General features: G+C 38.4%; 1 protein-coding gene across 5 annotated transcripts in view; it reads right to left on the reverse strand.

Annotated features, from left to right (window-relative positions):
* Positions 1-14292, reverse strand: part of specc1 (sperm antigen with calponin homology and coiled-coil domains 1) — a 118311-nt gene that overhangs the window by 79778 nt on the left and 24241 nt on the right. For 4 of the 5 annotated variants that reach the window (XM_088088301.1, XM_088088299.1, XM_088088298.1 and 1 more), the window contains one exon: positions 13928-14063. In XM_088088301.1, coding sequence (XP_087944427.1) covers positions 13928-14063 — 136 coding nt within the window. Of the gene's footprint in view, positions 1-664; positions 1138-13927; positions 14064-14292 lie in introns of those variants that run through there. The other variant, XM_042499135.2, reaches the window with a different exon arrangement.

Below are 14292 nucleotides of genomic sequence, written 5' to 3' on the forward strand. Positions count from 1 at the left end.
CTATTTATAGAAAAGTATTATCCTTATTGTGATATTCAACAATGTTATCACCTATTCTCCTCATGTCGTGCAGTTCTAATGCAAATGCTCGTTTTGTTAAAGAAATTCGGTGAGGTTAGAGACGTGGCAGCGCTTCGTTGTCTTTTGGATGAGCGTGAAGTTGCTGCTGAGTGCACTTCACAGAGACTTTGAAATGGAAATCTCACTGAGGCGCAGTGAGCTCGGGGCAGCGAGCGAGCGGAGGGATGTGAGCTGATGATACCATCTCCTCTGGCAGCTTCCCTCATGCTTACTGTCAGGCAAATCTCACTCAGCACTTTCACCCCCGCCGCCCGCCCCACTTACAATATCTACACACACAAACCTGCACTGAGTGAACACAGAAACACAGCAGATCTGTAATTACACGCACTGAAAGTGAGAACACGCTTAAAGAACAGAGCAGAAGTTGAAGCCGTTTAGAGAGAACTCCAGGGCGTGTTAATCAGTACTCATCAGTCACTGCTCTGTTGCATCGCAGTCATTAGTCAGGACCGTCAGAGGTGCACTCAGACATGACACGACTCACATCTTTTGTATTTAGCAAATGTACGTCTTTGCCTTTTACATCAGCGCAGACACTCAGACACAAAGAGGGATGCTGAGGAAAACAACAGAAGCAGACCTGACTCTGTTTCCTCCTGTCTCCCCGCCTGGTTCCCCATGTTGGTGCGCTCCGCGACTCCCACTCTCCACACCGGGGCGGACTAGTCCAAGAATCCGTGGCTGCGGGGGAGCAGTGTTTGTGTGTGTGTGTGTGTGTATCAGGTCTCTGTTTCAGCACCCAAAAACCAGCTCCGGTCAGAGAAGAAAACATAAAATTCTTCCTATTCCTCCCTCCTCTTCTTTTCTTTTACTCCTCTGCGGGACTGTGTGACTGAGTGTGTGTGTGTGTGTGTGTGCGTGTGTGTGTGTGTGTGTGTGAGGAGGCAGCCTGCGTGTCCTGTCAGTGAGTGAGTGTGTGTGAATGTGTCCTCCAGAGCGGTGACAGTGTGTCACAGTGGCAGGCGGGCAGGCAGGCAGCGTCGTGTGCACTTCATTATCGCTGTGATGACTGGAATCAGCTCGGAGGGGGGAGTGGCTTCACCGGCCACACACACCAACACACACCAACACACACACACACGCACACACGCACACACCTCCTCCCACTGCTGCCAGCCAGTTCACTCTCACCAATACCAGTTGAACAATGGTGAGAAGAACCGTCCCTCTCTGACTGAAAAGCAGTAGCAGAATGTAACTGAGCCCGTTTACTTAAGCACAAACTCGAGGTACTTCTACATTAATCAAATATTTTCTTTTCATGTCATCATATACTTTTACTCCACTACATTTCAGAGGGAAATATTGTACTTTTTACTTCACTACATTCATGTCGACACTTCAAGTTAGTTACTTCAAAAACTAAGATTTTTGCATAAAACATAACGAGTTTATAAAAGAGTTTAAAATATGATGTTTTCTTAAAAATTAAAATAGTTTATATAAGTACAGCTGCAATGTTTAGTGGATTAATTAATCAGTCAATTAATTAATTGTCAACTATTGTGATGAACATTACAGGTTTCCATTTTTTAAAATACTTTTTATATAACTTTTAATAACGTAAATAATGTTTTTGGGGTGTGTTTTTTTCTCTCTTTTTTAAAAAATCATTTTGAGGTTGGTTTTTTTCTGCAATTCTTTTCTTAATGGTGTAGCATCTTTTTGGGTGTTTCTTCTATTTCTAAAAAAAATAATTATGAGTTTTGGGGGTGTTTTTTCAAAAACTTTTTTGAAACTAATTTTGAGTTTGTTGGATTTTCTTTTAAAACAATTACAAGTTATTTTTGGTGTTTTTTCCTTTTTTTAAATGTTGTGGATTTTTTTGGGAGCCTTTTCCCACATTTTCATTTGAATTTTTAGTTTCAGAGCGTTTTTGTCATTTTTATATAAGTATTAGTATTAGTATTAATATTTTTTTGCCCTGTTTTTTTATCTATAATTTAAAGGGGTTTTGGGTGCTTTTTTCTACTTTTCTTTTTTTTATTTTTACAATGTGGTATTAGTACTTAACTTACTTACTTAACTAACTTAAGTAAGTGATCTGCATACTTCTTCCACCACTGCCAAAAAGACGAGTGAGAGACAGAGAAAGGGAGAGAGAGGGTGGAGGGCAGAAGGAAGGAAGAAGAGCAGAGAAGGAAGGGCACCATTTGTATTTTGGTGACAGTGCAGCTCTTGTCTTTTCGTGCAGCCTGGGACCTCACACAGAGTCTCCCTCTGCTCCTTCACAAAATCACAACCGCAATTTCCCAACAAAAACTCGTCATAAATGGTCAAAGAAACTGCCGGACACCCGAGGCTGGCGGCACCGTATCTCTCCCCAGCAGGGAACAAAAGTGTGTGAATGTGCCTGTAAGCGTATGAAAGCTGGGGTGTGTGTGCGTCTTTTGGTGAGGTTGTGTGGAGCTTGTGAGAAGAAGGCTTGTTTCCTCATCCACAATGTATGCACGTGTTAAATATTTATGATGGCCCGAGCTCGAGGAGGAGTGGAGGATGACTTGTCATTTTTAGTTGTACTGATATGTTTTTTTGGGTCGTCTGTGTTTTTGTTTCTTTGAATATTTGCTCCACTTCACCTTTTACAATAGCTGATGGAGGCAGCGGTAGAGCAGCAACTTCGAGGGAATAAAATGACAAATCCCCGAAAGGGCTCTCTCACAGCACGGTAAAGCGATGAAAATATTCTAAAGTGGCGTATACATTAGACTGATAGATTTTTTTTTTTTTTAAATGGCTTAAAACTGCGCTGTTTGATTATATTCACGTGACACTGTAGTTATCTACTCTAAAGTTATTGCAAATAAAAATTGACAATTTTGAGTCCACAGCCGAAAGAGCATAAAAAGCATAAAAACATGACTTGTATTATTTCTGGGTGTCATTCTGTATTTTTGCATTGGAAATTGTCATTTTTACTATTTTTACACTTTACATCTGGCATATGGAGAGAACACATGCTGTTTCCACTAGGTGCAAATCTTTGTCGTATCCCAGACTGTAATGATAAAAAATAAAAATAATCTGCTTGGCATGTAGTATATTGAAAATAATATTTTTTTTTCTTCGTTTTTTCATCTAAAAACATAGCAGCATCATGACAAAAACCTGCCATTTAAAGGGTTAAAATTCAGAATATTTGATATTTATGATTAGATAATTCTGATTAAAATTAACTAAATCAAAGTAGAAAAATAACATCAATGTATAATATTTTGTAAAGCTTGATTTTGAAAAGCACATGTACGTGTTTGTAATATTAAAGCATAAAATAACAGTTTCAGCTGGACCGCACAAACAGTTCAAAAGAGCAGCAACTGCAGCGAACAGAAGATTTTTTATTCCTCGCCTTCTGAAGAGAGACATCGTGTTTCCTGTGACCTCTGTTTGCAGTAATACAATGAGACTGCAGTGCACCGTCTGAGGGTCGGTGACACAGCGCGCTCTGCTGCGATGAACCTCCGTTTGCCAAGGGCACAACTCTGCATAAAGCACCATCTATCAGAAACCAAAACTCATCCCGACTGCATCATCAATTTTTTAAAGCCATACTTGACACAGATAAGGGCTGATATTTTTAGTAGGACGAGCACCGCTCTGTTGCATAAGCTCAGAGCTACCAGCTTATTTCCTTCGCCGCTGAAAGGAGCCGTGGAAATAAAAATGCAAAGCAGAATCATGAGAGCAACGAGCATTTAAAAGTTGCATTTTTGCTCAATATATTGATGCATGGGACACTCGGAGCTCCAGCCTGAAAAGGATATTAAGGAATTCTCCAGTAGCTGTTAGGAAAGTCTGGTTTGCTGCATGATTCTGCCCACGTCAGGTTGAATATTCAACCCTTTGATACAATACTGTACACGCCAAGCTTTTTTTTTTTATAGCTTATGAATGTTGCATAAACTGTTGGTACAGTTTCCTCATCCTCTCTCTCTCTCGGTTACGGAGCAGCACATCTACCTCGGTAAACAAACATGCCTCTAATCCAGCTAAGAATGTTCTCCACGCCGCAGGACGTCCATCTCTGCGGGGCTCTTTCAGGACCATTTCTCTCCGTCTTACATCTTCAGGGGGACTTTCTGGGGTCACAAGCTTCCCAAGAGAGGAATTTCAAATGTGATGCCAAAACTGTGGTCAACAAGCCTGAGAGGAGGCAGGTGTGTTTTTGTCTGAGCTGATGCCAGATGCGTAGATACAGTGATAATTGGGGCCTTTGGAGGAAACACTTGAGATTCACTCTAGTGAGTGGGAGTGGAGCTATTCCCGCCTGCAATAATCCTTTCACACTGCATGCATAATAAATGTAGGAGTGCATTATCGTACTGTATATACTGTAGTGAATATTTAGACCTGGATGGGACAGTATGGGGGACATAAGACACAAAGGTGTGGCTAATGTTGCATGCATATCTATGCGTGTCCATCTGCACACATATAATGGTGTAATGCAGTGATACTCAGCTTGCTTTAATTGGGGGCCACTTTTGCAAACAAGAGGAGGCCAGGGGCCATTCACAGCAGCCCCATACATGTCTCTATGATTTTAGGACATTTCTAGAATTTCAGGACATTTCTCAGTTTTCAGGACATTTCTAGGATTTTAGGACTTTTTTTTTAAATTATTTTTATTTATTTTTTTCAGAATTTTAGGACATTTCTAGGATTTTAGGACATTTTTCAGATTTTAAAAATATTTCTAGGATTTAAAGACATTTCTAGGATTTTAGGATATTATTATTATTAATATTATTTTTAGAATTTTAAGACATTTTTTAGGATTTAAGGGCTCCTTTTTGGATTTTAGGACATTTCTAGAATTTCAATATGTTTCTTTCTCTTCTGGAATTTTTAAAGATTTAAGGATTTAAAGACATCTCTCAGGTTTTAGGAATTTTCTAGGATTTTAGGAGACTTTATTAAGGATTTTAGTAGATTTTTTTAGGATTTCAGGACATTTCTCTGATTTTAGGACATCTGTCGGATTTTAAGAGACTTTTTTAGATTTTAAGGGATTTCTAGGATTTTAGGATGTTTCTTGGATTTTAGGACATCAGGGTCTTTGCTAGGACCTCTGTTGGGGGTGTGGGGGATCCTCCACTGGCATTTTTTTTTATCAACAAGCTCTATTTTGATGGTGTTTTATGCACCTTATGTATACTACAAGTACACAAACAATTCACAGTGTGAATCATTTTATTTCTATTGTTTATTTTTTTATTAGAAAATGGTTGGGGTCATTTCTTAAAGAGCTTACAGTGCCCTTTTATCCCACTGAAACACTGTGCTCCCAGAACGAAGTGTTGCTCGTGGTTCGGTTTCTCCAAAAGTAGAATGGCAGCCAGCTATGGCAGCTATCGGGCTCATTTTCTGAGAAATTGTCTCCACGTTTGAGAGTGGACTTTCGAAATCGAATCAAATTGTACCATGTCTGTTGTCTAAAGAAACTATATAATATTGTGATGAAACTAGTGGTTTACAGCCTCACATGTGCATGCGTGTACGTCTCTTTACTGCTCGTGTCAGTGTGCGTCTGTCACGGCTGAGCGCTCAAGCAGGCTGAGGCGTCCCTGTGGACTGAGGCGTGTTTGATTAATTTATCTGACAGATATGAGGAGCTCAAGGACCAAAACCTCTCTCTCCTCCTGCTGTCTCCCAAACACTGACACACAGACAGACAAGGCCCCGCTGGGACCACATGTTACAGCTGAGTCTGGGGTCTGAGATGTGCATATAGTGCATTCACATGCTCCTCGAGATGGGAGGTCGTTCTTTCGACTTTGATGTGTTGATGAGCTTTTAAGTCGTGAAAGTGAAAATTTGAATCCATAAACAGCAACAGACAGTCACTGAGGTGAGACGCCTTGGCAGCTTGAGGCTTCAAACGTGGGTATTTTTTAGGCACTAGTGGCACTATATTCTGTGTCCTGTTTTTCAGGAACCCGTGGCTGTTGCTTTTCAGGCACCAAACATTTTTTTTTAGGGACCGGTGACTCTCTTGGGGCACCAAAGGTGTGTGATTTTTAGGGGCCTGTTGCTGTGTTTCCAGCGTCTTTTCAGCCCCCAAATGTGGGTGCTTTTTAGCAACCTGTACCTGTTTTTCCAGCTTGGATAATGCCATGAAAAGCGTGTTTTTTAGTGCAAAACACAGCTGTTGTTTACTACTGAGACATCGCTGCTTTTCCAGCTGTGATTGTGCTTCCAAAACTGGGTATTTTAAGCCAAAACATGATCTTTTCCTATCCATAACCAAGTGGATTTAAAGTAGCTGGAAGCAGTTTTTTGCAATAAATTGGAGTTTTTTCAAAACTGATGTGTTGCCAATATTTTATATTTGCAATTTCAATTTGCAAAATTCGAGGGTTAATGGAAATCCACCAATTGTGACAGACAGCTATGGTCACCAGACGCGGGCATCCATCTTTGCTCTGAATTGGTGCTGTGGGGAAACGAAAGGTGCTATGAGCTGATTAATGGGGAATAGAAAGTCATCGTCCGTCTGGTGCAGCTGGCGAACCTCACATACGGCGAGCACTCTGCGAGAAACTTTATCTCCATCACTCACTGACGGCAGACCTTTCACACAGCAGAGGAAAGAACGTCCTGTGTCTGACTGATGGCGGTTTGGGGAATGACACAGCAAAAAAGAAAATACACTTGGTCGTCTGTACACCTTCAGCATGCAGTTTTATGGATTCAATCAGAGCAGAAAAAGCACAAACGAGATGCACAAACTCTTAGCTGTAATCTTGACAATGACACCGTTTGCAGAGAGCGCTAATGAAACATTATCTCTGCATGTGAGACAGCATGTTTCTACGTTTACAATCAGGTATCGTGTCCCTCACAGGTGAGGAGGAGAGAAAAGTGAGCACTGTGGCATGAACAGAGCTCGATGCTTCTTGTTAAAGCTAAACTAACCTGATCATTAACCTTCATCTTCCTGCTGAGGGAGATTTATGAGGTGACAGTGCTGCGCTGACACGTCACTGAGGAGAAAGACAGCATGCAGCAGTAAAACTGGCAGCTGCAGGTGTTTTTCAAATCTGCAAACTCCTATCAAACATGTCTGTACTCAACTTCTACCTGAAGGCAAAAAGTGACATTAGGTGCAACCACACATACAGAGGGGGAACACGGAATAAATCAGTGCAAAAATAATAATAATAATAATAAAATTTGTATATATTATATATATATTCACAAATTCATTTTTATTTAACTTTTTTCCTTTAATTTTTTATTTCATTTCATTTGTTTTTATTTTTTCATTTTATTATATTCAATATTTTTAATGTATCATTATATTTAATTTTATTTCATTTATTTGTTTATTTATTTATTTTTCATTTTATTTCATTTGACTTATTTCACTTCTTTAACCTTTTGAAATGCATTCTTCCCATGTCTGTTGAATGTTTATTTGGAAAGCAATTTCTTAAAATTACCATCCCCATCTGCAACTTTAAAACGTGGTTGCAAAATGCTACAGAGGGAATGTATTAGCAGAGCTGGAGTAATGCTGAAGCAGCACAATTTGACTTCTAAATTTGACTCTGAAAGTGCTTTAAAAAAAGAATTAGTGCACTTCAGTGATTCATACGAGAAGAGGAGTCGCTAAAAGACATTCAGGTCGACTCTACAAACCCAAACATTAACAATCAATGCGAGTGAACGGAGAGGAAAGTGCCTGTCAATGGAGTGCCCATTTGTAAAGTTATGCCCTGCAGTCGCCCCCACCAGGCTCGTTATTTATAGAGTGGGACAGTCTTATCTCCTTCTGTCTCCTCTCCTCGCACACTCCGCAGGGACTCCTCTCCAAGTGAAAGCTTTACTGAAATATTGATGAGCTCTTTTAAATAAGTCATCAGGATGAGGCTGGGTTTTAACCCGTTGTCTGACAGCGCGGTGGAGCTGGTTAAGTGACGAGTGGGGCAGCGACAAGAGTCCATTAGCAAAAATAACACTTTTTGACTCATTAGCACAGCGTGCTGTGAGGGCAGGGCGGGGTCAGACTGTCAGTCAGCTGACCTTTTTAGCCACTACTCTGTGTGTGTGTGTGTGTGTGTGTGTGTGTGTGTGTGTGTGTGTGTGTGTGTGTGTGTGTGTCCCATGAATTTGTGCACCATTACCAAGGCACCCTTGCTGTTTTACAGCCTTCAAGCCTGCTGTTACTGCATTATAATAACACCGAATAAAAGCGTTGCTGCTGTGCTTGAATCTTGTTTTTTTTTGTTTTTGTTCTTGTTTTGAAGTCTTTTAAAAAGACAAAAGCCTTTTATCACGCAAGAATAATAACCACAGTGAGATCTGTCAGTTGTATCACAGCAAAAGAGTTGGAACTGGAGATGAAAAAGTATAGGCAAAATATTTTCAAAGATCAAGAAAATAAAGACGTCAGTCTTAGTTGATTTCTAACAGAAAGCGGGCATCACCGATCAGTTTCATGACTGATGACGGACTGTTTAACAACGCGGCAGTTTTTCCAAAATTACACTCATTAGCACAAGGTTGCGATGTTGTGTATGTAATGTGGTTTGTGTCTTTGTTTTCCGCCCGCATGCACAGAATCTCAGGAACATTTGACCCACTTCTGATAATTCTTGAGAAAGTAAATGATGCATATCACCACTGCAGCCTCATTCCCAAAATTAATTAGCATAGACGGGGTGTGGGCACTATTATAGTTCAAAACAAGATGACATGCTGCATTTGTTGGTGTGCAGAATAGAGTGCATCATTTGTGAGGGACAAATGAAACTGAATGCTTAATTTGATTTTTTAAAATTTGATATGCAGGCAGGAACTTTTTGCAGGTAAAATTATACAAGCCATAGTATTAATGTTGTTGGTATTATTATGATAATCATTATTATATTAGATTCTTAATTAACTAATAAATGATTTTTATAACTATTATTGGTTGCTCTTATTTATTTTCTTTACTTTTATATCATTTATTTATGTATTTCATCATTTATTTTATTAATTAATTTATTACCTATTTTAATTTTATTTTATTTTCCATTATGCTTGATTTTATTTTATTCATGTATTTATTTATTTAGTCTTTTTTTAGTTTAATTGTTTTTATCTTTCATTGTTTATTTAATCTATTTCATTTGTTAACTGATTATTTATTAATCAATCAATGGATTTTTATAATTAGTTTTTCCCTTATTTATTTTTCTATTTTTTATATCAACTTCTTATTTACTTTATTCATTTATTCAATATTTTTTTAATTTATTTATTCTTCATTTGATCTCTTTTATTCATTTTATTAATTTCTATCTAATTTTATTTTTATTTTATTTCAGTTATTTGATTTTTTTTCATTTTTCATTTTATTTCATTTTTTTCTTTTTTTAATATATTCTTCTGATGTCTTTTGCATGTTTATTCGGAAAGTAATTTTGGAAAATGACGCTTCACAATAAAAAAACTGAAAAAACTAAAAAAGCGTTGAAACCACAAAATCTGTCTGATTCTGTGTAACTGAAGTACAAAAATGTTTTCAGTACTCAGTGAGGATTCTGTCATACGTCCACGGTCTGGTCACAGAATTGGACGGCCTCTGAGAAAGAGTCAATTACTGCCTGTCGGGCGCGATGACAGTCCTGCTGCCTTTGACAGGAAGCAATCAGGACTGACTGGCTCAGTGTGCCACGTCATATATCAGCCGGGGAGAAGCCCGTCTGTTTAGGACTAACTTCACGCACCGACAGGTGACAATATCACAAAGACAAAGTACTTGAGTGAATGTATGTGTATCTTCTCTTTGCCCCAAAACAGCTGGTTTTACTTCAGAGACTTCCACATCAATAAACGCAAAGACATTTCAGAGCATTTCATCGCAACATCAATGAGTTTAAATACCACAGATCACCACCCCAATCTGTATTCAAATCACGGCATTTCCCCCGTGAGATATTTGGGCAGAGCTCTCAGGTCAGGCTCGGTGACTTCCAGCCGGCAGCAGGAGGCTAAACGATGATTGTCACGGCCTGCACGCGTGGTTAAACACCGCTGCTCTTTCAGGTGTCACATCTCATTTTACACTGGCTGATGAGCCTGATTTCTGAGACCTGTCTGACATTTCCATTTATTGTCTGCAGTTATCTGACTTGACGTGCACAGGTGTAGTCCCAGCCCAGGTGCACAACAATACGAATTCTCTTATGGGAACATAACTGAGATAACTGAGGAAATGCCTGCACACTCACTCCGTGCCACACAACTCGTTCATCAGGTTAAAAAAAGACTGTAAATGTTAAATATTTTTTGACCTGACGGAGATCCAAGTAGGACTGAAACATCTTCATTTGGTTGCAGGTGTTACTTTTTACTTTGATAGTCTTTCACAGCCGTGACGTGTGGTTAATTATTTTCTCTCAGGCGTGCTTGATCGGATCGTTTTCACACTGAACAAAAAGACAAAAATGGAGGGGCATATATATATAACTTTTGTTAAAAAATATCTAACAATTTTTTTACGCACACAGAATGCTTAGTTTGCTTAAATTTTGTAAAAGGAACCAAGAAATTATCTGAAAATAAACAAAAAACAAAATAAGCAAAGTAAAAAAATACCTCAGAAAAGTATATACTTTGTTTTTGGACATTTTCCCAAGCCCAAAAATCTATTAATTTCTTGCAAATTGCTTAACTTTTTTTTCCACTTTTGTCCTCTGTATGAAATATTGTATTGTTTCTTTTTCTTTCCTTTTTATTTTGTTCTTTATTTCTATTGTCTGTTACCTGCTGTGGGGCTACGGATGTTAATAAGCAGTCCTGCTGAGGTTTCAGATGTTTGAATGAGTGTAGAATAAAGTAAATTTGATGAAATATCAGTATTTAAACTTACGTTTGGTGATGTTTTTCCTGACAGACGCGTTTGTCACGCATGATGTGTTCAAGAACTGTTGAAAAAATATTGATATTTTGCAATTTTTTGGCAGTCTGATTCAATTTACATAGTTTTTAGTTAACAGAAGATGTCAGGATGTTTTTAACATGGTATGGTTGAAGATGCTTTCCTGACAATATTCCTCCCTTCAACTTTCAGAGGTTTGCTAAAGAAGCATGTGAAGAAGAGTGATGAATTTATCATGAACAGCTCAAAGTGGGATCTGTTCTTGTCCTTGGGCGTGAAAACACGGAGCTTTGGTTAATTAGAGCGCGATCCAAAGAAAGCTGATCGCGGTCTAATTGTGTTTGAAAGAAGCGGGAGCCTCACTTGGCCTCGGTCCCCGGCTCCTCTCGAGTCTTTTGTCGAGTAGAATTCAATTATCTCCACTTCAGCACAACAACCCTTTGACGGAGAGTTTCACAGCGGCTACACGGCGAGAGGACGGGCCGCCATAAACAAACACAGCTATCTCCCCCGTGCAGGATTTTCCAAGGAACAACATTAATTACTGCAAACAAATCCCTGTCATTATCTGCAGCCATATTTGTCCCAAATGTAATTCGTGTTGTGCGATCAGGTCTGTTTGAAGTTGCTGCGTTTATCCAGCGACACGCCTCGATCACGCAAACACGACGCTTAACAGATCATGCAAAGAGCTAAAGAGACGTGTTCATCACATTCAACACTTTTGCAAAATGACAGGAGGCCAGGGGCCCGTCACCGCAGCCCCATACGTGTTTCTAGGGTTTTAGGACATTTTGAGGATTTTAGGACTCTAGGATTATAGGATGTTTGTAGGATTTTAGGAAATTTCTCAGACTATAGTTGTTTTTTTTTAGGATATTAGGACATTTCTATAGTTTCATGAAATTTGTAGGATTTTAGGACCATTATTGGATTATAAGAAGTTTCTAGGATTTTCGGACATTTGTAAGGTTTTAGGACTCGAGGATTATAAAATGTTTATAGGATTATAGGACATTTCTCAGATTTTAGTAGGGTTTTTTCTAGGATTTTAGGACATTCATAGGATTTTTAGGACATTTAAAGGGTTTTAGGGTGGTTTTTTTAGGATTTTGGGACATTTTGAGGATTTCAGGACATTTATAGGATTTTAGGATATTTATTTTAAGGGTTTTACAATATTTATTGGATTTCAGGGCATTTGTAAGATTTAGGAAATTTTGGATTTTAGGACTCTGGGATTATAATATGTTTCCAAGATTTTAGGACATTTCTAAAATTTTAGGATATTTCTAGGATTTTAGGATGGTTTGTTTTTAGGATTTTAGGCCATTTTTTAGGATTTGCAGATATTTCCATGATTTTAAGACAGGATTTCAAGGTGTTGCTCAGATTTTAAGATGTTTCTAAGATTTTAGGATATATCTAAGATTTTAGGATGTTTCTCAGATTTTAGGATATTTCTAAGATTTTAGGATGTTTCGGATTTTTGGATATTTCTATTTGATATAATTTTTGATAAATTAACACTCCTTTTTTGAGTGTAATTAATTTGGCAAAGGAGAGAGAGTAAACTCTTTTGGTCATAACAATCATGCAGTAAAAATCTGGTACTGTGAAAGTCCTACAGTAAATATTACATAAAAGTGCTCTGTATGATAAAAAAAAAAAGTTTATACCTAAGATAATACCTTATTTTTCACTCTAATTAAGTCAATAAAATACAACACACTGCCCATTTAATACTCAGTCATCAAGACTGGTTGGTTTTGTATTTAAAGTCCTTTTCCTGAAAATAGTTTGAAATATTTTGTGTGTAATTCTTTATGTTAGAAAGAAATTAAATGTTCACTATCACATCTTCAGTTGAGTGTAATTGCCTACAATAAGTGTGCTTAAATGGGTGTTATGGCTACAGACGTTTCTCTTTCATTTAAATTATAACTCATGTTTGAACACACACAGCCATAAACAAACACATCAGCTATGTCAACACTTACTGAACATGAACACAAAATATCACCGAAAGACCAGCCGAGGACACCAACAACACACTTTCTCTCTCTTTCTTGTCCTTTGACAAGAAAAAAAGTTCATTTTTCCTCATTTTTCAACCAAAACACACCCTGCTGCTCACACGGCTCAGCAGATGTTGTGTGAGGAGCAGACTATGAATGCATCCAGTCTCTCAGTTTTGGACCAAAAACCCTGAGAACCTCAGTCCTCGGCCACCTGCACCTCCTCAGTGCCAACCAAACAAGAACAAAGAGACGCAAGAAAAAAAACAAGAGTGAAAAGGAAAGAGGAGCATCTCTCAGGCAACAAGTTCCCAGCAGCACCTGGGAGCTGGAGGCAGCTTTGGTGGTGAACTGTGGCCCTCTGGTGGTCACACGTGTTAGTTGCAACGCTTTTGCATACTGTTAACCCTCTGAGGGTATGAGCTATGACAGAAGACATGCCCCCAAATTAGTAAGAAATTAGTAAAAAGTACAAGAAAATTACGAGATAATTATCAAAAAAAAATAAAATAAAATAAAATACAAGTTGTTGTCCCCCCCCAAAAAAAATAAAATTAAAGAAAAACAAAAAAAATTAAAAAGAAAAGCAAAAAACAAGACTTGGACAAGATGCTTATACATTTATAACAATTCTATAATATAATTTTAAATATTTAATTATGATTATTCTGAACAGTTTCATTTTAAACAATTTTCTAAATATACTTATTTCTTGTAATTTGTGGATTTTTTTTTACCATGTTGCCCATGTTTTTCAAAGAATTTGTTCACAGTTCAAAGGTTGAAATACTTGTGAAAGACGTCTGCAAGCAGCACAAGAAATGTGATGTCGCCTCAGGTTTCACAGGGTTTCAGATCTATAATTTCTGAACATTAACAGCTCTATCTCCCACTTTTCAGCATCAAACCAAGTCTCTTTAACGAGTTAGCTGAAGATATGATAGTTTCCTACCTGACAGGCTGCGAGGTCGAGCCTCTGCCAGATCTGAGATGGCTCCAGTGGTCACAGTCTTCTTCATGCGGGAGCCGGAGGCAGCAGCTCCCAGCGCAGGCTTCGTCAAGGCGTCGTCACTGCTGGCTCTTTTCAGCTGGAAACACATCTGATGTTAGCATCAACAGTACAGAGCCAACCTGGAGACAAAAATTGCATGGCCACAAATTCATAATGCGTGGAAACAAGATCCTACTCCGACTTCCTCTGAGATAATTTATGCTCCAGATGTGGTGAGATGGTTGTACGGTTTGAAGAAATGCTGTTTATTATGCAATGAATAAAGGAAACTGGTGTACTTTAACCTTTAGGGAATGTTTGACACA

Source organism: Plectropomus leopardus, chromosome 15, assembly GCF_026936395.1.
Source record: "Plectropomus leopardus strain MGB_pleo_1.0 chromosome 15, ASM2693639v1, whole genome shotgun sequence".
NCBI lineage: Eukaryota > Metazoa > Chordata > Actinopteri > Perciformes > Serranidae > Plectropomus > Plectropomus leopardus.